Genomic DNA, 23364 nt, shown 5'->3' with positions numbered 1-23364 from the left:
GGTGGAGAATTATAGCCTTTTCTCACAGCACTTGATTAAACTTATCAATTTGATGGTGGATCCAGAAGGTTCAAATGAATCACCAGTGACAATTGGAGATTCACCCATTGTAAAATGCAAAAGACTACGTTCGGACTTCAGAGTGGCTACAGAAAAAAAAGAGACTGCAACCGGGCCCATGTGAAAACAAGGATAATATCGGAAGGGCATTAAATGTAGTCACGCAATGCTGATGTTGTTAACATCAACAATTTGAGAACAAAGTATAATTTGCACGGTTTGACGTGATATGATAAGCGATCGTTAGATTTAATCAGCCTTAAATTTCCCTTAGTTGGTCAGAACAAAAGTGGATGTTACTTCTTCAGACGACATTTTCCAGTGAAAATTCTTATGTTGGTCATACTTCCAAAAAGTAGAATCTGTGATTGCGAATGACAGTATCCTCACCAGCGCGGTGACTGACAGCCGCACATTCTCCTCAAAACATTGGATTCATCCGCGCTGTGCCGTGCCGAGGCACAACCCATGTAAAGTTGATAATTCCGCGAATAACTGCAATTGCAGATTTCAAACAGAGATGGCGACAAAGAGGAAAAACTATGGACTGCAGCTTTAATTAGGTTTTCCACAAATGATTTAACATGACCTTTTAACACTGATAAGTCTGTGTGATTAATTTATTTGCTGATCAGGTCCAAGATGAATATTGCAATTAGAAAAAAAACTAAAATCAAGTAAACAATTTCAATAAGACATAAGACATAATGACAACTTTTTCTTTAGATTTAAGTTTTTCGCTTTGAGAACAAAGGCATCTGGGTTCCAATCTGACCTAAAATAATATTATACATTTAAAATACATTATACATTGTGTAATATTGAGGTCGGTGAGGTTCTGTTGAACACAAAATATGATATTTTAAAGAATGTTGGTAATCAATGTTGACGGTAGCCATTGACTTCCATAGTAGTAAAAAAACAAAACACTATGGAAGTCAATGGCTACCATCAACTGTCTGGTTACCAACCTCCTTTAAAATTTCTTCTTTTGTGTTCAACAGAAGAAAGAAACTCACACAGGTTTAGAACAACTTAAGGGTGAGTAAATGACAAAACTTTTATTTTTTGCCTTTAAGAAAGGGTGCATTAAATTGATCAAAAGTGACAGCAAATGCCTTTACATTGTTACTAAAGTTATTTATATTATAACACTTTTTCAGGATTCTTTTGAATAGAATGTAAAAAAAGAAGAAAAAAAAGAAGAGCATATCAGTTTCCACATTTCCAAATTTAAGCATTTAACTGTTTTCAACATAACAGTAACAATAATAAATGTTACTTGAGCACAAAATCATCATATAATGATTTCTGAAGGATCATGTGATACTGAAGAAATTATGTTGAAAATTCAGCTGTGTCATCACAGGAATTAAAACTTAAATTTGATCAAATAAATGCAGCCATGATAAAAAAATAAAAAAAAATAAAAAAAATAAACTAGTGCTCATTTAATATATTTATATATTTGCATTTAAAATACATAACTGTAATAGATCTATACATATTTAAACATACAAATATTTTGTATTTTAAATACTTTGTGGCAATGTTTTCTCCACATTAAGCCACAAACTACTTCATTAAAGAGGTGTGAACAAAATCAGTGAACTGAACTTACCACACACATGATGTAGGACAGGATGGCTCCAGAGGAGCCAATGAGGGCACCCACAATGGTCAGCAAGTTGTTGTTGAGCAGGAATCCTTCAGCGCACAGGGCCCAGCCAGAATAGCTGTTAAGCACAGTGATCACCACGGGCATGTCGGCCCCTCCGATGGCGGCTGTCAGGGTCAGGCCCTACAAAGAACAAGAAAAGAGGGGTCAGGGAGAGGAAAAAGGGTGGAGATCAAAGGTTACGGTGATGACAAGTGAGCAAAGCACAACAGTAACTCGATTCCATCGTTTAAACAAAAAGGAAGTCCGAAAAGGAAGAAAAAACACAAGCCCGAGGTATGAGCATTGTACACGCGGTTCATTTCTATAAACCAAGTCTGTTCATTTACACACTGGGTGATGATGCAAATAGGAAATGCGATATAGATCACGCCAGAGCAACATATTTCACACAGATTTGGTTGCAATGGGCTTCAATTAAGGCATGAGGTGTTTGTCAAAACACAGTATTCATTTCTCTCGTCCATGATATCGACCTGTATTATCAAACAATGTACTTTCCTCAGGGAACAGGCTTGAACAAAGCCAGCTACCACACATCATGTAAAAAAATATATTCAAACAAGCAAAAAGATGGAGACTTGAATGTCGCTGTAAAAAGAGCCAGACACCATACTGCAGGTGATTGATTCTCTTACAGAGGTAAAAGGAACTGTATAAAAATGTCAGCTTCCTAATTATTGACAAATGATGAAAGCCTCACGATAATTAATTGTATCTGTCATAATATGGTGGTGTGCTCTTATGGATTATATAAAACAGATCAAATTAAAGCCAAAGGGAGATGGGTTTCATGAGCTGAGAGGTTTACGTATGGCCCACCGTTCTGAAGCGCTGAACATAAGTTGTATATAGTGTACTCACTCAAAATCTTAATCTCAACATCCTCATATCATGACTAACCAAATGAGCAATTTTATAAATGACTGTCCCTACTTAAGCCAGCAGAAGGCCAATATATTGGCCAAAACAGATCAGGTTATATTTGGGCATTTTAACAGACTGATTTTCAGAATTCCCCCTCGTGTCTTCCAAAACCGACATTCTTGTCAATGGACAGAGCATATTTTCTGTCGTTTAGTGAATTTAGAGTAAATACTGTTTAATCACGCACTAAATTGTGTGTACATTTTACTGGCTACCATTAAATAAAAGAATAAAGAAATAAAATGACATACATACACATACTGTATACATAAATACATATACAAAAGTAAAACAAAAACCAAACATCCACATCTGAACTGCCTAGCAACACTCAAGAAATTATATAATAATTGTTTATAAAAGACAATTGTATAAAAGACAACCTGGCAAAAAGATTTTAGAAAGCTGTGAATCCCTTACCATGACGGCAGAGAGTGCAGACACGGAGCCCAGGCAGGTCAGGCCAGTGGTGTAGCTGGGATCAAGCATGTAGGGGATCATGCCGCCCACACTGGCAGCCATGAGGGTGGCGTTCAGCGCATGACGACCAGGAAGCATAAGGGGAGCGGAGTTCAGAAGACCTGCACGAGGAGGAAGAGAAGTGAGAAGAGCAAAACAATTTGAGTCTCAGCAAGAAGTGGGTTAGACGATGGACTTGATGTGCTGTTTGGGAACGTGAAGCTTGTTGTTGAGTTGAGCTTTAAACAAAGGTACACAACTGCTTGTCATGTTGTTAAGTGCACTTTAAGCATCTGCTAGCGCTCTGTAAACTATAATAATATGTGCGAGACATATCATCAGTGCAAGATAAAGTATGTGAATGCAGGAAAAACTCAGTAGGAGCCGAATAAATTACACTTACCGAATCAGTTACACACGTAACAAGTTAGCAATACAATTGGATTGGGCGATTATGTACAGCATTCTACCCCCCTTTTACACTGAAAGAAAAACTCAAGGATAAAAATGAGACTTCTTATCGATTTTATCAGTGCAAGCCTGTAGGCTTCAGAGTGGTGGAGGAATGGGAAAGCTCCTGAATATAATGCGTCCCAGCTTTGAGGGACAAGTGGAAAATGACTGGGGGGGCGGAGGGACTAATTAGTGCCAAATTTTGAGAGGTTCCGCCTGGCCAAGCTTTAAACATGAGGCATGTGTGTTGCACCGGTGGGATGGTGAGTTAACAAACAAAGCCGCACCAGACAATAAGGACTTAGACCCATGACAGCATGATTAATAAATATAAAATGGAATTTCTATATAGTTTAGGGCGATAATCAAATCACAAAGGCTCTGATTTAATTAAGCAGCATGTTAAAGAGTAAAGCATGGCACTATAAATGCGAGCAGCTTATGATTCTGTGTTTTTATTGTCTTGGTTCGTAGTAAATGATGCTACACACAAAGAGTTTGAGTCACTTATAATGTGCATTTGGGAAGGTACTTGTAATGAGAACCGCTTATAAACAACGTTTACTAAATTTATTTATTTTAAACTTTTTTCTCTTTATTAAAAAACCAAACAAATAATAATAATAATAATAATAATAATACTTTTATTATTATTATTATTATAATTATTATTAAAATTATAAATAAAATATTGGGGGGGACAGAACAAACGGGTCACCCACAAATGAAAAATCGGTCATTATTTACACCCCATTAAGTCGTTCCAAACCTGAATGACTTTCTTTGTGTTTGTTTTGGACCCCACTGATTCTCATTGTATGGATTAAAACTGTTCTTCAAAATCTTTTTTTGCGTTCCACAGAAGAAAGTCATTCAGGTTTTGAAGGACATGAGGGCATCTGAATTATGACAAAATTGGTCACTTTTGGGTGAACTATCCCTTTAAGTGTTAATATCTAACCAAACAAGCAGGACCTTGAAGTTTGCCGTAAGCCACCAGAGATCCACTGAAGGTGACTCCTCCAATGTAGGTCCCCAGGTAGGCCACAATCTTGGTGAAGTTGGCTGCAGGGTCAGTTGCGAAGTGGGGGTACTCCACCATGTACTCGGCCACGCAGGTGAGCACGGCTGCCAGACCCACCAGACTGTGGAAAGCGGCCACGAGCTGCGGCAGGTCCGAGATCTGGATCTTCTTAGCGATGGTCAAACCTGTAAAGGTGGAGCAAACAAGAAAGGGGAATTCAGGCCTGCTGGTAAGCGGGTCACATCCGATGAAGCGGTGTGTGTGTTGATGTGAATCTGGAGTGCAGGTTGGGGGAAGGGTGTGTAGAGGGCATGTTTTGGGCGGGCTGAGACCTCAGGAAGGAAGCATCTGGAATCAAGCAGACTTCTGGTTTGAGCTGGGGCTGGTTGGGACGGTTTAAACTACGTTCCAGCAGGTTTCCAGGAATAATTAGCAATTTAGATTAGACATGACTGGCTACAAAGAATGATACCGTGCTGTGTGACTCACATGACCTGATGACCATTACCTGGGGTTGCGGGGAAAAATCACAAGGCCACTTCCAATTTACTTACACACACTAGGTTCAAAGGCTGCTGACTAAAGAAGAAATGCACACAGACACGAGCACACACACGTACTCACCAGCAGTGCCACCCACCGCCATGGCCGCACTCATTTGAGCCATGAGCTCAGGGGAAGGTTTCAACGCTCCGAAAGTAGCAGCAATGCCACCGGCCACTCCGATCATGCCCAGGGCGTTACCGAGACGGGCTGTGGATTGTTTAGACAGACCCGCCAGAGCCCCCACGCAGCACAAGCCGGAGCCCAAGTACATCATCTGCACACAAGAAGGTTCACAGGAAGTGAGGATACATATCCTCCAGAATCCATTTCTCTTTTGCATTACTACAACACAGGACTAGATTTTCGCTATATTAAGTTGTTTTATGTGGTGGCCAGGAAGTTGCTATTGTGTTCGGAGTGGAAATTTAGCATGTTGTTTAGCATATTTCTATTTAGCTTTATTCAACTTTTAAGTTAGTTGCCAAAACAACATTTCTAAAGCTTTTAAAATTTCATTTAAGTTTTCATCTAATATTTACATTATGTAATTTTTATGTTATTTCAATTGAAATAATTTAATAGTTTGAACATTTTATGCAACTTTGATAAGATGGTCACTAGATTGTGTACCCTTCCTTCAACCATTGTTATTTTAGTACTATTTATATACTATTATAGTATTTATAAATATACTGAATTAGCTTTTATTTTTATAGTATAACATTTTCGTTTAAGTTTTAGCAATTTTCTTATGTGCTTGTCATCTTTTTAAAATGTTCATTTTATTTCAGTTTTACTTTTTAGTACTTAAAGCAACACTATGGAACTTTTCCTCTGCGGTCCCCCTACAGGTTGGAAGCGGAATTGTCCATTACCGCTGTCATAAATCATTTAGCCTACCGCAGCCTACTGTCGCACGCACGCCCACTGTTTATCCAGCACCGGCTTTGGAATGAACGATGTCCACAGACAAGGTAGAGTATGATGCATGATTTTATGAAAGTATGATGTATTGCGACATCAGAAACGAAGAAAAACAAAATGACTATTGTAATGCTTGCCGTAAAGCAAGTCAAATTTGTAGTTTTCTTATGTCTCATTAGAACTACAGAAACGCGACCCAATCTGGCAATCTTACATAGTGTGGTTATAGCAGATAAAGGACCGCAAAGCGGAGGCATAAGTGCCTTTCACCCTGTTACGACTTGATGAACCACTGAAACGATTTTGGAAACATTATTTTAAGGTAAAAAAAAAATTTACAAAGTGTTGCTTTAAACGAAAATCAGATATGTTGCCACTTGCCAACTATCCAGAATGTGTTTAAGTTGAAGTTTTTCCCATCTAATCATTTTTTTTAATTTTTTTTTATATATTTATTAACTTTTTAACAACATATAATACACACACCAGAAACAAACAAACAAAATACAAAGTGCAGTATAGACACATATTGATGTCTTCGCATCATTACCACTTAGCAAAACTCAATTTGTACAGGACTCACATCCTCAAGACAAATGAATTAAAAAAAAAAAAAAAAAAAAAAAAAAAACATCTAATCATTTTACTTTAACTTTTTCAATTGACAAATTATGTATAATAGTTTCAGTTTTAATTAATGCCTTCAACACGGGTTCTTTCATGAAAAAAGATGAAAACATCTAAGTAACTCAACTGAAACTCTTCAAATCATGCAGCTTGTTAACTTTAAGCAATACAGTCTTACCTGTTCAACATTGTAGCCACTTTGAAGAGCCACCCCATAACCTCCAACAAAAAAACCAGCAGGAAGAAGATACAAGTAGTTGTACTCTGGGGGATCAGTGGGCCGCTTGAACATGTCCAACATCCTCTGAGTAACCAAGAAACCACCTGATCAAACAAACACATAATAAGAACACAGTATATACACTGTACACAATCAATTTGACTTCATCCTAAGCATGCACATTTATTTTTGTATTAATGATGTAATATATTATATTTAATACATCAAATTATATTATACCATTACATAAAATTAATAATATAAAATTTCACATAAAAAAGTTCTAATTGAGTTGCAGAAGGATGCCACGAAGACTGACGGCAGTCACTCATCTGCTGCTCATTAGTGAAGTATTTTTAAACTGCCATGTGATTGCATTTACATTCATTTTCCTGGCTTACGCTGCCCTAGCAAAGCAACTTACTAGGACGATTACCAAACCAAAGCTTTTCATTTTAAACTCAGACGGATATCCAGTTTCACTCAAACCTTAGTGACCCGTTCCTCTGAGGATCCCGGTAAAATATTTAAAAAGTAAATGCACTCAGACGGTTGAACACAATGTATATACAGCACTAGAAAGAACGTTCCGTTTTCCCACAATTAAATGTGAAGGATATCCAGACATTACAGTCGGGGCCAAAGAATAAAATATGTTTTCATTCCTGTCATTAATGGAGCAGGTTCACCATAAATTCCTTGTCTTTTATTGAAATTAAATTGGAAAGGGCAATTGTTATTTTTTCCCTGCATGCACTTGTAACAATAAAAATGGTCGAAAAAACTAAGGGATAGGAAAAAGTGAACAGAATGTCCATATTTCTAACTTCCAAAGGTTTATGGTTAATGGGACTGCGGGACGAAACATGTATGAGGAATGGAAATAACAAAAAAACATCTTTCAACTGAAATTAAACACCTGCCTTCTGAGAAGATAAATATATAAATTCAGACACTTTATGCGCTGGAACACATATCAAAAGTTGTTATTGTAGCATGATGAAAAATGTCTGTAAAAGCCTAGTAGCATGCCATTAAATCACTAACACATCCTCTGACCTGGACTGGTGTCTTGGCCCACCATACCAAGACTCAGGATGAAGGGGTCACTGGATTCAGGATGGCATTTTGGCCACCTGCCCACTTCAAGACATTTTTTCCTTTTCCTCCTTAATGGCACAATTGGTTGCTTTTGAGCAGAGCCTGATTTATGACATGGCCGAGGCTCTTTGAAGCAAAACTGCCGCGCTGACATTTCCTGTTTCAGGTGTGAGGTTTGACGAACTAAACTATTCCACCTGGAAGGAATGGAATACGCCACTCTTCTCACGAACACAAGATGCAGGGCAGCCAGAGGGCAGCAGGCGGCCCGAATGGAGAGCCCTCACCTGCTCGCATCTGTAATCTTACTCGACTTTCAGCCTCTGACATTTTAGCGATGTGTTGGTAGGTATGGTATCGTGTGTTCAGTGCACTCACCAGCGATGTTGACAGAGGAGATGAAAGCAGCCAGTACGGCCAGGGTATCGGCCGTGCTGCCAGGGAGATATCCACCACCCATGAGGGAGAGGCCACCAACAGCAGTCAAACCTAAAAACACACAGCATCCATGTTATTTTTTACAAACAAACACCTAAAAAAAATTATTTAAGCTGGAATAAATTGAATATTTTACTTAAAAATAAAACAATATTTTAAAATAAAATTTCTTGAAGAAAAGCTTAATGTATATTTTTAAAATAAATACACAAGTATTTAAATTAGTTAATTATATTTTAAATATTTTTTATTTTTAAATAAAAATCTAGAATAGAAAAAAAGAATAGAATTAAAAAAATCTCTAATTGAGTGCTGCTATTACACTAATTAACTATTAGCGACATGTGGATTGCAGCACTAATTTACTCATTGTGAAACAAATGGATTAAATAAATAAACAAAAAACAATTAATTTCTTTGGGCGCTGATAATAGCTACTACACTACAAAAAAATGAGTGACATGTTGATTGCAAAAATGTGCATTCCATCAGAATACGTCACTAATATTAAATGGCTATGTGGAAATTGAGAGATCTTTGAAGGCTAGATGCCAGTTCAAAGATCTCTCAATTGCCTCATAGACATTTAATAACATTTAATGCTGACTAATTATTGACAATTTGCCAGATTTAATGGAATTTGCTATGGTTTCCAGATTTGCTTCTAAATTGTGACTATTTCAAGTGAGAAAAACAAGAACTGTCCCAGCCATTTCCCCCCTCCACTAGAAGTCTTACATCATACGCCTGACACAGGCACAGCACTCAAAACAAGCCGTTTGTAACTCATTTTGACCGGGAATTAACGAGGACAACACTGGCATCCCAGAAGGAAATCTGATAACCATCACCTCTTTAATCGTTTTCAAATGCTTCCACAGCATCAAATCGACTGACCAAACCTGAGGTGGCCCTGTTGGTTAGCGGTATCTTAAGTCAATGAAGTGTGTAACTGTTGGTAAGCATTTCCTCTCACTTTGTAATTCTGAAGTAACAATTGATCACAGACCAGCTTGCAGGCCAAGAGCACGCTACCACAACACTGCAGGAAACGCAACAGACAATTTGTAAACCTACACAGGCACGAACCGCCACACACGCACCCAGACATTCAGAGGTCTGGATATCTGTAAAATAAAACTCTTGGATGAAAATGAAAGATGTCGGAGCCAGCTTGAAAATCCACAAAAGGATTGCTCTTGTTCTGATGGCTGGATAATATTTCCGACTTTCTGTGATCACGGAGGATAAAGCGATGAGGTATTTGGAAAGAAGGGTTGTTTTAGGCAAATGACACATCCATTAGGTCACATCAGCAAAATGGACCCAAAACCAATATCTAGGGGCCTCATGTATCAATCTTGCGTACGCACAAAAACGTTGCGTACGCCAGCTTTCACGCTTATGGTCGTATGTACTAACAGTGAAATTAACGCGAGAACGTGCGTTCCTCCACGCCAATTTCATGTCTGGCGTACGTACATTTCTCATTGTTTTTGTCCGTTGGCGACTCTTACAGGCAATGAAGTGAAGTTGCAAACATTACACAACGAATTGTTCTACAAGTCTATCGCACCACCACCTGTGGGAAGCATTGCTATTAATTTGCAATTCATAAAATAATTGACATATATTGTCGAGCCTTATGGGAATATTCTATCAACCTTGATACAACCCTTAGTCTATGGCAATGGCAGCTTTGGTGTAATGTCCACCTTTATATCAGACCATTTCTTTTTAAGGTCATTTAGGGTAGACTGTGTACAGTTGAAACATGTGTACAGTTGAGACACCTTAAATAACTTGCGTTCGCAGCAAGCACAAGTTGTGATTTTTGCTGTGCACATGCGTATTTGTGTCCTCTTTGATCGTGGGAAATTTGAACAACGGACGCATCTCCGATCCGAAGATATCGGGGAAAGTTTTTTTTTTCTAAGATATGACGTTCACTTCACCATGCACTCTCCACAATGAATACAGTAGCTTGTTATCCTTATGTGACTGTTAAACGTAACTGGTATCACCACAAACGTTATTCTGTATTTCATGGTATTGTGTCATGCAAGGTAATTGCAAAATCTAGAGAAATGTGCGAGGTGGCCAGCGGGGGACAGTTGTGACACATATCTACTGTACCCCCGATAGAGTTCTATTAGGAACTAATGTAATGTTAACATAACATTGTTTAGTTGTTCAGTGTTATGATAACAGTTTAAACGCCGTAATTAGCCAGCATAGGATGCAAATGAAAATAAAATGTGATATTTGTGATATTTAAACTGTGTTTTATTAATAAATATTGTTACATATCTTGTTCCTGCTTTATACATTTTAACCAGTGCTAATTTAAATAAAATGAATGAATATAAATGAATGAATAAACAAAAATGTTGCCCAATTGTTATTTTCTTTATTTGTCTTTATTTTTTAATTTATTTACAATGAATGGTTTGTTACCTTCACATCATTAAAGATGGGGTGTCTCAACTGTACCATGCACTGTCTCAACTGTACCACATGATATGGGTACAGTTGAGACAAAGTTGAGACAAAAAGCACCTTATTTTTATGAGCTAATTGTGGAAAATATAAACTACTTGTGGGTATTATTGATTGATAATATCTTAGTCTACAAGGTAATGAAATGTCGTGTGTCGTGTCATGTGGAAATTCACTTCTTTTCAGTGTCTATTTTTTTGTGTGAAAAATCTAAACGCAAAAAGTGTCTCATCTGTACTCAGTCTACTCTACAGTGCGACTTTCAGATCCCACCGCATTGACGGCATCAGCCAAACTCTCCCACTCATATTTTTTCCTTTTGTTATTAATTCCGGAGGACAAAGTTCCAAATATTTTTTTTTTTCGTTTCTACCTCCGATAGTAGCACCTCCAATTCACTCTCTGTAAAGTTTCGTTTCTTGCCGCCATTTTCTTACTGCTTTCTTTTGCCAAACTGGACTCATTACCATATTTAAATTAATTTAATTAAGGGAGGAGACTGGGTGGGGCGTTGTGCTCGTGCATGTGCGCTCAATTTTACGTTAACTGGGATGTACAAAGAGAATATGCGTGGGATCCTTCGTACGCAGAGATTCATACATCTGGGTTTTTTTGTGCGTACGCACATTTACAGCTTTGTCCGTACGCAATGTTTTAGTATGAATTCAACGCAAGTCTTTGTACATGAGGCCCTAGGTGACTACATTTGTCCGTAAAGATTCCTTGGATCAGGCGATGTTCAAACAGTCATATCAAGAGATGTGGAGTCATTCTGATTCACCAGTTTCAGGTAGATTAAAGAACGAGAGAGGAACTTTACTCCACCGGGAGCAAAAGAGTAACTTTATGCTTCTGGAAAAGTTCTCCCACACTTTCAATGAGAATGAGAAATTCCACATTAGTGGCTTAACGTCTCGGTCACTTTTGTGAAAGCTTCATTACTTTTGGCACTGAAATAAGCTAATTCCAACTCGCTCACGTTTCCAGACCTGTGAAAGACAGTCCAATAAGTGTCAAATATGTATCACCTAATACGCAAATAAGACAAAGAAAAGCAAGAGACTGTCTCTACAAGACTAATAAACTAATTCACAGGAAGTGTGGAGCAGGTCGAGGGAAACTAATTGCTTCAGATGATTCCCCACACTCTCGATGTTAAGTTTATAGCTTTCTTGACATAAAGGACTCTTTAATGCAGACCACCAAGGACTTGTTAAAAACAATGAAACGTTTCCTGGTTTCTCAGCCTGCTGAGAGAAATGAATAAAAGCTTAACGAAGCACAGAAGTATCCTTGATCTGCCTGGCTGATGATTATGTCTAGACTAATGAAGAGCCGAATTCGCCGCCTAACGGGTGGGCTATGCCGGTCCATGACAGACACTAACTCAAGGGTGAAAAAAAAAAATTAGGTGACATTCTGCCAATTAAAGTAGGTAATTCACACCCACTTGAGAGCCCCCGTAGCTAAAGGGCAAACTCAGATGAGGAAAATGGAACGCTTTGATGACCTGTGCATGAGAGAAATTTCAAATTTTAACTTGCCTCGGATCCCTTTTCACAACCAGCTTTATATTTACAGGGCTTGACATTCACTTTTGTGCTCGCCAGCCACTGTGGATAGTGGTTTTCCAAAGTTACTAGCCACTCAGCATTTTCACTGGCCACAATTTTAACATTGATACCATGGGGGAAAATGGCCATATAGATTTTTTCTTTATATAATCTCATAATTTAGCAGCAGGTATATTAGGCTGCTGTCACTTTAGGACCTGACACACAGATCCACTATACTGTTACACATACGTTTCTTACGTTCACTTAAAGGGATAGTTCACCCAAAAATGAAAAATACCCCATGATTTAATCACCCTCAAGCCATCCTAGGTGTATATGACTTTCTTCTTTCAGACGAAAACAATCGGAGATAAATTAAAGCAGGGGTGCCCAATCCTGCTCCTGCCGATCGACTGTCCTACACAGTTCATCTCCAACCCTAATCAAACACACCTGCCTTTAGTTTTCAAGTGATCCTGAAGACGTTAATTGGTTGCTTCAGGTGTGTTTGATAAGGGTTGGAGATGAACTGTGCAGGACAGTCGATCGGCAGGAGCAGGATTGGGCACCCCTGAATTAAATTATATCCTTGCTCTTCCAAGCTTTATAATGTCAGTGATTTGAGACAGAAATTTTTATGTCCAAAAAAGCACATCCATCGATCCATCCATCCATCATAAAAGTAATCCACATGGCTCTGGGAGTTAAAGGCCTTCTGAAGTGAAGCCATGCATTTGTGTAAGAAAAATATCCATATTTCAAACTTTACAAAGTAAAATAACTAGCTTCAGGCAGACGGCCTACGGAAGTCGGCTTACGCTAAAAGAGTTACCCCTGACATGATGTATGACGTCGGATGTAGGCATTGCGTAAGCTTTAACGCCTCTCGCGGTTCAAACAAATAGGGCTGGGCAACAAACTCAAGCTCCTCTTCACTTATATCGAAATCCTCCAACATTTCTCTTTAAAATTCTCGTTTTAGACTTATAATTCATGACCGGTGTTTTGTTTAGCTCTATCCTCTGTGCTTCCGCGTTCGTCAATGCGTCATGCATCGGGGTCAGGGGTTACTCTTTCGTCATAAATCGATGCGTACGGCCGTCTGTCAGAAGCGAGTTATTTTAGCTTATAACGTTTTTTACACAAAAGCATTGCTTCGCTTCAGAAGGCCTTTATTAACCCCCAGAGCCAAGTGGATATCTTTTATGATGATGGATGCACTTTTTTGGCCTTCAAAATCTCATCCTCTATTAACTGCTTTTATAAAGCTTGGAAGAGCCAGGGCATTTTTTTATATAACTCAGATTGTGTTCATCTGACAGAAGAAAGTCATATATACCTAGGATGGCTTGAGGGTGAGAAAATCATGGGGAAATTTTCATTTTTGGGTGAACTATCCCTCTAAAACATAACTGACTGTTTATGTGAATATTCGACAAGGCTGGGATTTTGACATTATTTTGTGTATTTGACTGTTTAAACGCAATAAGCAGGTGAAAAAGAACTAAATTTAGTACTGAGGCGGCTTCATGTGCACGCACTTTGAATAAGCACAAAATCTGCCGGAATGAGTAAAATTATCAGCAATATGCATAATCCCAAGCAGAAATTCAAGCTCTGTAACATCAACAATATTCATCTGGAGCAAATGAAACAAGTGAGTAAGGGCAGGTGGGTTTGTGCCACAACTTGCTGGTATCGTGTATCTATTCTGCGGAAAATGAGTATTGGAAGCGTTTCGGATATTTCAGTACACTAAATTGCACTTAATGTATAATTTCAGATGCCTTAAAGACTACATTTGAAAGCTGTATATATTATATAAAATTCAACCCGCCAAAGTGACTGCGTTACACGGCACTGCTGAAATCGACACGCATTTGGCAGGTTAATGTGAATGTGTGTGTTATATTTGTATATATTATACAAAAATTTCAGGTGTTATTTTAATTTTTTAAATACACAAAAAAAAAGCATGGCAAAGGGAAAAACATTTCATTTAGCAATTACCAAGCAAATTATATATTAAAAGATATATACATTTTATTTACTAACTTACCAGAAATGGCATTTGTAACAGACATAAGTGGGGAGTGAAGAGCAGGACTGACGCCCCATACGGTGTGGTATCCCACGATTCCTGCCAGGCCAAAGGTTGTAACTATCTGAGTGAAAGCAGCATTGGGAGCTACCAGCCCAAGACCGATCGCCGATGTCAGACCTAAGTAGAAAAAACGAGACGTAAAACATTTTGTTTTTCAGTAAGGTTAGGGTTAGGGTCATTTTGACTGTTTGACTATTTAACAGAGAAATAAATCTAGTGCCAGCAATGTGTCCTGCTTATACATCCCATAATCCTCTGAAAACAGCAATATGGCTGTGGGTCATGTACACTTGACTAATATTTGGTAGGCTCGCTGTCTGACTCAATTTTAAAACTTAATACACCATTTATTTTCAACTTTTTAGTTTGGAATTTGCTTTATAAGCATTCATAGTTTTATAAATATATAAATACATACATGAATAAAAAAAAGAACAGTGGTATAAGCTTTTGTAGTTATAAATAAATAATATTAATAATAATATTCCTCTTTAATATTATTATTAGTTATATTATTATTACACAGGTATTGACTGGCATTATGGTACTGCCAACTCAGACCAGCCATTGGCCATGCGGGTAAGAAAACTCTTCACCACAACAGACATACACAGCAGGAGGGCAGAACCCCCCCCCCCACCACCACCATTTTATCATCCTAGTTTCCTGGCATTCAGCTGCTAGAAGGTGCCAAGGTGATGTGGAAAATAAAACAGCTTGTGTCGCAATTAGGGGACCAATCACAATTTCAAAAGGAAGTGATTTTGGCCTTCCGAGCAAGTCAGGATTCCCTGTACCTAGACTCATACAGATACAGCAAACCATGAAAGGGCAGGAAGATCTCATTTGCATGTTTGTTTATCAGTCGGTGTTTATTTACGTGCGAGTTTTTGTGGCTTGTCTGAGTGAGGAAGTGAGCGCTTTGATGTGAAGCCAACATTGCCTCTCCTCACACGAGTGTTCCTCGGGCGTCTGCAACCAATAGAATTCATTTGTGCGCCGTTTGGTTTAGCATGGCTTTGGAGTCTAATCACATCTTGGGACAAAAGCGGGCAAACAGGGGAGCTGCTATTTTTGGAATTTCTGAGCAATGCAGATTGCTAAAGTAGATTAAAGAGAGAAAATAAAAATCTGATTAATCTCAAAGGCTATAAAGTGGGGGCGTTTGAAATGTACACGACAGCCTTATTAACATAGTTCAGTGTCAGAGACCACCAATGCAGCGGTCTCTTCCTCTTAAAATGCATGAGGAGCCGCTTTCATATTAACCCCGGGGGACCCGCAGAGATCCGGTGGGAAGAGGGAGGCAGAGAGGGCAGCCGGACTGTGATTTACCTCCGGTGTAAAGCCCAGCCGTGTTGAGGGTGGCTCTGAAGGGCGAGATGGCAGATGCCCTTTCCTTCTCAAGCTCCTGGACACCCTTTTGTTTTGTAGGCGCTGCCACTGGGATGTTGTTAGGTTGTGGTGCAGGGAAAAGCACTTCTCCGTCCTGCAGACAGACAGACAGACAGACAGACAGAAAGACAGAATTAAAATAACACCATCACTTAATTCCTTTGAAAGCTAAATGAGCGCCAGATTGACATTGAGTCTCTAATCAAATCAGTGGTCAGCTTGGATAAAACGTCATCTTGTTCTAGACAGATTTTGTGTTTGTTAAATCATAATGTATCCATCGAGAGTGAATGCAGAGAATCAACTGCTTATTTAATAAATGCTTATTTCACCAATATTATGGAATAACAAAATCACCCTTTACATTACCTACATTGACCAACATACAAAATTGACCATGTTATTATTATTTCAACAATTTACAATAGGGTTGCATTAGTTAAATAAATGCATTAAAGATTTTTTAAAACCTTTTTTTTTTTTTTTTTTTATGTCCTGCTCATTGTTAAATGTGAAGGTTTAGGTTAATACAACTGTTCATTGTTAGTTCACATTTTCTCAGGTCCATTAAATAATATTAAAAGATACAACTTTGGATTTTAATAATGTATTAGTAACTGTTTAAATTAACATCTACTAAGATGATAAATGCTTTGGAAGTACTTTTCATTGTCATATCATGTTAACTAATGGTAAAGGAATAGTCCACCCAAAAATGTTGCGTGTAAATGAAAGAAAGGTTCTACCACTTTAAGGTGCGAGCTGTAGCCTGCAACACAAAATAAAGGGTTTATCTGTCCTCCTGTAGCTAAGAACATTGTAGAAAAAAAAAGGTTTACCTTCATAACTACTGAACCTCGGATGACGTGGTCCATTGTGCCATAATCAAAGTCGTTTTTGACGTCAAAGTAAAAAACTTCCTTGTCCGGGCTGATGGCACGGAGGAGTTTGATGATGTTGTTGGAGTATAATGTGCTGGCCTGAGTCGGGAGGCGACTGGGAATATCAGTATAGCCAACGTGGATCACACCCTATAAGAAAGTACACGAGCACATTTTATGAAAGAAGTTAATCTTCTCGACCTCCAACTTTTGAATGGTTTAAAAAAACAAAAAACAAAAAAAAAAACAGTTAAAACAGAAATATTGTGAAAAAACATTACCATTTGGCATTATGCTGCATTCACGCCATGTCATAATTACCAACATTTCTAGATGAAAACATGTGACTTTCTACTCTGAGCCATTTATTTAGTCGTGCAGTACAAGTCGAAGCACTCTGTAAATTCCCAGTTTACAAGTTGTAATTACGAGTACTAGTAGGACGTGAGGTCACCTTTACTGAAGTCTTTACTGTTACACGATTATTCAGAAATCATTCCAATATGCAGATTTGGTGCTCAAGAAACATTTCTTATTATCAATGTTGAAAACCGTTGTGCTGCTTAATATGTTTGTGGAAACCATGATACATTTTGTTCAGGATTCTTTGATGAGCAAATGAATACAAAAAAACTCACATTTACATTTATTTGAACATCATAAAAGTCTTTACAGTAATTTATCATCAATTTATTGCATCCTTGCTGAAAAAAACGAATAATTTCTTTAAAAAAAATATTAAAAAAATCTTACTGACTCCAAGTGGTAGTTTACCTGAACCTTTCTGACAAACCCATGGAGCACATGTACGCTGCAGTTGTAGTGTACTCACTTTGTGAACAGACAGTTCTCCAGGAACCGTAGTCTCGATGTTTCCCCCAGCCTCTGCGGCCAGATCCACCACCACTGAACCATCTTTCATGGTCTCCACCATTTCCTTAGTAATCAGCACAGGGGCCTTCCGACCTGCATAATAATTTCAGCACAGTGAGACTAGTAAACCAAAACCATGACTGATATGCATTTAATAAGACTCCTCTGATGTGCCTTTTATCCGTGCAACCTAATATACTGATAAGCTGCTTTGCGGCTTGTTGGTTTTAAAAGAAAAACGCTATTCAGATAAAAGTGGAACAGATTGCATGCGTTTTACCAATTGGGGCGTGCTAAAAACAGCAAGGTATGCAGTTTGTTTAGGAATTAAGTTCTAAAAGTCCAACCGGTGGCTCCATAGCTTCAGGGATGGAAATAAAATAACATTGGAGTGACACCAGGAGTGTGCATGAGCATGCAAAAGTCACAGGAACTGACTTTGAGTGCCAGCGGTACTGAAAAAGCAACAGAGTGGAAAGACAACTCTCTGCCAACCTAAAGCAAGAGCGACCCAAAGCAACTCTTATGACACTTTGTAAACATTTTCTGTTATGGACCTGGCCTGATTTTTATTAGCTTTCAGTCATGGAGATTAGGACAACACATGCTTCAAATGAACACAAAGCACATCTGCAGCCACAGAGCTGTTAAATTGGTAATTGTGCTGTACATATTTAGCTTTGCTGGTTAATCCGTTTCTCTTTTCAAATGCCAATGATAGTCATACGAGTATTAACTTAAGGATGATGAGTTAAACCAGGATCAAAGTTAAAGGAATAGTTCAGACAGAAACTTAAAATTGACATTATTTACTCACTCTCATATTGTTCAAATAAGCATGTCATCGTTTTTTCCCATGAACCGGGAAAAACATTTTTTTTACAATTTTTTCCTCCATAGAATCGTGACAGCTCATCGTGACCAGGGAAAGACAAGCTCCAAAATGGACAAGAAAGCCCTATAAATGCACCATAAAAGTAGTCCAAAAGATGTGTGCCCTATATTCAGAGTTTCTCAAATATAATAGATTTAAAGGAAGTAATTATGCAATGATAACATTCACCTTTTACTGCAGCTCTCAAATCAACTGTAGCGCCTATGATGCAGGTTGGACATCGATAAATAACATCAAGATGGCTTATTTTATTTAAGAGCCACAGTACAGTGAAGGAAATGTATAAATAATGGCTTAAAATTGTAATTATAATTGAAATAATTGACTTTGAGCTTCAGAAGACTTAACATAGTCCATATGACTCTATATCTGCTATTTCAGAAGACTTATAACATAGCAAATATAGAGTCATATAGACTATTTTATGGTGCTGTTTGGGCCTTTGGAGCAAAGTGATCACTATGACAAAAATAATATTTTATGCATGGAAAAATGTGTGCAAAAAAATAAATAAAAAATGTGTGCATTTCACAGAAAAAAATAAAAGCAACAGGGTTTGTAATGACATAAGGGTGAGTAAATAAAGAGAAAATCAATTTCTGGATGAACTATTCCTTTTAAAGTCAAATGATGGAAAAATAAGAACATAGGCAAACAAGATAACTCATTATGTGCAAGAGTACATGCCATAGATGGAAAAGGGGGAGATGGAAAGGGAGTAAATGTTGCAGGTGTGCGTACCGGGGATAAGCGCGGTAGTGATAATGATGTCAACATCCAAACACTGCTTGGCAAACAGCTTCATCTCTGCCTCGATGAACTCCTTGGACATTTCTTTAGCGTAACCACCCTGGCCTTCTCCTGACTCCTTCACATCCAACACCTCTAAAGGCTCGGCACCCAGGGACTTAAACTGCTCCAGTGCAGCCGCTCTGGAAGAGGAGGACAAGACTCCATGACTAAAACAACACTGCCACCGAGAGGACACTTGCTGGAAATGAAGTTGATGGAACTTGTTGGAATCAGTCAAGCAGACAAAGTTGAAAGTCACCATGAAGTAGAAATGGACAGTTCCTATTTTTAATGGAATATCGGGGTCTTAAATGACTTATTCGTGCACGTCTTTTTTTATTATAATTAAATTAAAACTAAATTAAATAAAAAATTATTCGTGCACGTCTTTTTTTAATTCATGTGCTCCATGTAATCTTTATAGGGTTAGTTCACCCAAAAATGTCTGAATTAAAATTCTGTCATTAATTACTCACTTCCAAACCCATAAGACTTTCTTTATCCTTCGGAACACAAATAAAAGATCTTTTGATTAAATCTGAGAGCTTTCTATATCTCCATTGACAGCTATGCAACTAGCACTTTGACGCTTCAAAAAGTTAATAAAGAGATCGTAAAACTAATCCATTGGACAAAATCAAGTCCCACCCTATATGTATTCTTGTTAGAGAAGCAATTTCACTCAGATATACGTCACAATAGGGAAGACTATCACAAACTTCCATTTCATGCCGACTTAAGTTTTTTGTTAGGGATGTCCTGGAGCCTATCTCAAGGATTGGTATCAAGACAGATTATGCTTCTTTTTTTTTCCTCAACCAATCAGTACCGGTACCACCATTAAAAGGAAAAGAAGCTCAAATGTGCGCGCGTAATGCACAAGAACCAACGAGGTCTGTTCTAGCGCATCACACACGCATGTTCAAGCCTCCATATTTAGCATATTTGATGCACACCTTTGTAACGAATCACACGAAAGTCATTTACGGTTTATTTTTTATGGGTTGCACCTTGTTTCAGATTTGACTGACAGATTGGCATTCTGAAACCGCGAGCTTCAAGCTTTAATAAGTAAAATTTTATTGAAGTGTGCAATAAACAATTATCGAATCAGGACTCAGTTTCGAAAGATATTTAATGACTTATAACGGATGGGGGGCACAAAAAACTTGATTATGACATCCCTATTTTATGTTTTGTTCTAAAGGACAGAAAGGATATGAATTCTACCTAAATACACTGAGCTTGGTTCTAAAGCTGTAAATTCACACTCATTAGCAAAATAAAGCTTTTTAAAATATGTACATTTAAAATAATTTTAGCAGGATTAGTAGTGACTTTTTTTTTTGCACAAGGCCATTTTAAGTTCTTGTTTTTGGGAAAGCGAAACAGATTAAAGAAACATCATAAATCCAAAGTAGAGCAAAACGATGACTCAAAACTCAAATTTATAAATGCTGTAAATAAATAAATAAACTGTTAACTAATTTACATGCTAAATTTCATGTTAATTGGACAAAAGACCTACAGTAGGTTAGAGTCTGAAAAGTTTCTGAACAATCAAAAAGGCAGAAAAAGAAAATCCACTTGATTTTAAGAAAAAAATATAAAATAAAGGTCACCACATTTAATGTGTCGTGGAGATGTTGGTAAAACTTTGTATATTATAGCACCACCTAGTGTTTGATGGATGACTGTGCAATCTTGACAAAAATAAAACATTTGATCAAAAATACTGTAAAAACAGTAATATTGTAAAATATTATTAACTTAAAGTAAGTTTTCAATTTTAACATTTTAAAACAATTTATCTGATAGCAAAGCTACATTTTCAGCATCATTACTCCAGTCTTCGGTGTCACATGATCCTTCAGAAAATCTGATTTGGTAATCAAGAAAAAAAATTATAATCACAAATGTTGAAAACTGTTTTTTAAATTTTTGGAAACAAGTGATACATTTTTGTCAAGATTCTTTGATAAATATATAGTTCAAAAGAACAGAATTTAAAATACAAATATTTTGTAGCTGTCACTTTTGATCAATTTAATGGATACTTGGCAAAAAAAAAATATACATTTTTCCTAAATAAATCTATCAGTTTTAGGACCTTTTACCTGGTGTCAAACCCCCTGACAATGGCACCCATAGCACGGGCAGAGCCAGCAGCAGCCAAGCCAGCCACTCCACCTCCAATGATCAACACCTGCCAATAAGAACAGCCTTTGTAAAATTCTAACTCTGAAATAAACAGAAAAATCTAATTTGGGAAAGTATGAACAGCTAATATCTTCATCCAAGAACTAATGTGAGAAATGTACAGCAATGAATCAAGCAAACTCAAAATAAGCACTCAGGGCGTGTGTGCAGTCATGCCAGCACATACCTTAGCAGGAGGAACCTTCCCCGCGGCTGTGATCTGACCAGTGAAGAAGCGGCCAAAGTTGTTGGCTGCCAAGACCACGGATTTATAACTGCCAAAAAATATAAAAACCGCACATAAGTCATGGCCACTGATGAAGCAGAAATCGAGACATTTTTAAAAAGGCAAGACACTGCAGGTGAACAGGGTAAAATCTTTAACTAGTAAACCTCACCATACACCATAAATTTTGCATTACAAGTTTCCTGCCATGTTATAACTCAATATACAAATGACGCAATGACTAATTAAAAATTCACTAATTTGCATACATTTCCAGAACAGAAATCTTGACATTGTATAAAACCAGGTTTACTTCATTTCATATTGTTGATATGTTAGATGAGGATTTTATTTTTAGGAATAAGATTAAATAACATAATAGGAAATATATAGGAATAAAAATACAAAGTTTGGTGTTCATAAGTGCTACTGAAGTGGAGATTTATGGCTCAGTGTGAAAAAAACTTCTTTAAAGGTATGTATTGTAATGGAAATCTACAGGCGCAAAATGATAATAAAGTAATCAAATAAACAGATACAAATACAAAATGCTGTCTAGTCTTCTGCATTTATCGTTTTAGATGGCCTTACCCAGCAATGTTGGCCATGGAGCTGAGGGCATCATACCCCTGAGCAATAGTAACTCGGGGCACCTGGTCCATGGCCAGGACGGTGGTTTTGCGCCGGGACAACAGGTCCATCAGCTCAGGGTTCTGAGCGGGATAGATGAAACTGACGAGGGTGGATCCTTCACTCATGAGGTCGGACTCATGAACTCCCAGAGCAGAGTTTAAAATCGGGGCACGCACCTGTGGCGAAAAGGTGGAGAGAATGAAGCCTGGTTTATACTCGGCGCGTCCGCATGAGCATGAAGGTGCGCGTGGCAAAAATTACGCCAGCCTGGTGGTGCGCAATGAGAGCGCAAGACCCCATTTTGTGTGCCTTTTTTTTTTAGTAGATCGTCTTCCGAATATGCACAACTTTGAGGCTAGATAGTCTGTACCAGCACCCAGTTTACACTTTACCAAATTAATTGCTTACATTTACAAAATGAGCCATCAATAGCAGAAATAAGCCTAATAAAAATGTCCACTTTTAATCAAACACAACAGTCAATGTAATGAAAATGTTTAATGAAATAAGAAAATATTTAAGAGAATGTTGTTTAATTTACTTTTATACATGTTCTCATATCCATATATTTTGTTCTAATGTAAATGGTGAAGTGGACTAACAACAAACATCATCACTTGTGCTCTCCAAATTGACCAGTCAACCCAATCAGTTTATACATAAAGAAATGTTAGCTTCCCCGACAGATATAAATAGTTTAAATAGGACAATAATGCGATCAGAGATTGTTCAATGAGCATTTTGGTACCTTTTATATAACAAGAGTAAATACAAAAAATAGGTTTAAGCTTTGTTTTACTACAAATGTTATTTTGCTGACTTTTGCATGAATAAAAACAAAAGCCCCCAAAAAA

The 23364-nt window shown here is 37.7% G+C and overlaps 1 protein-coding gene across 1 annotated transcript in view; it reads right to left on the bottom strand.

The window, feature by feature from the left end:
* The window catches only part of nnt (nicotinamide nucleotide transhydrogenase), a 44094-nt gene that overhangs the window by 14038 nt on the left and 6692 nt on the right, over window positions 1-23364 (bottom strand). The window contains exons 4-17 of the mRNA XM_082141904.1: window positions 22469-22686; window positions 21839-21926; window positions 21570-21658; window positions 19402-19592; window positions 17725-17858; window positions 16851-17042; window positions 15952-16105; window positions 14572-14733; window positions 8398-8508; window positions 6877-7022; window positions 5226-5421; window positions 4553-4786; window positions 3086-3246; window positions 1682-1861 (exon numbers count right to left, since the gene is read on the bottom strand). Of these exons, the coding sequence (XP_081998030.1) occupies window positions 1682-1861; window positions 3086-3246; window positions 4553-4786; window positions 5226-5421; window positions 6877-7022; window positions 8398-8508; window positions 14572-14733; window positions 15952-16105; window positions 16851-17042; window positions 17725-17858; window positions 19402-19592; window positions 21570-21658; window positions 21839-21926; window positions 22469-22686 (2256 nt within the window). The remainder of the gene's footprint in view (window positions 1-1681; window positions 1862-3085; window positions 3247-4552; window positions 4787-5225; window positions 5422-6876; window positions 7023-8397; window positions 8509-14571; window positions 14734-15951; window positions 16106-16850; window positions 17043-17724; window positions 17859-19401; window positions 19593-21569; window positions 21659-21838; window positions 21927-22468; window positions 22687-23364) is intronic.

Source organism: Leuciscus leuciscus, assembly GCF_965113295.1.
Source record: "Leuciscus leuciscus genome assembly, chromosome: 16".
NCBI classification, from domain to species: domain Eukaryota; kingdom Metazoa; phylum Chordata; class Actinopteri; order Cypriniformes; family Leuciscidae; genus Leuciscus; species Leuciscus leuciscus.
Note: the sequence above shows the minus strand (reverse complement) of the source record. Positions and strands in the feature narration are given on the sequence as shown.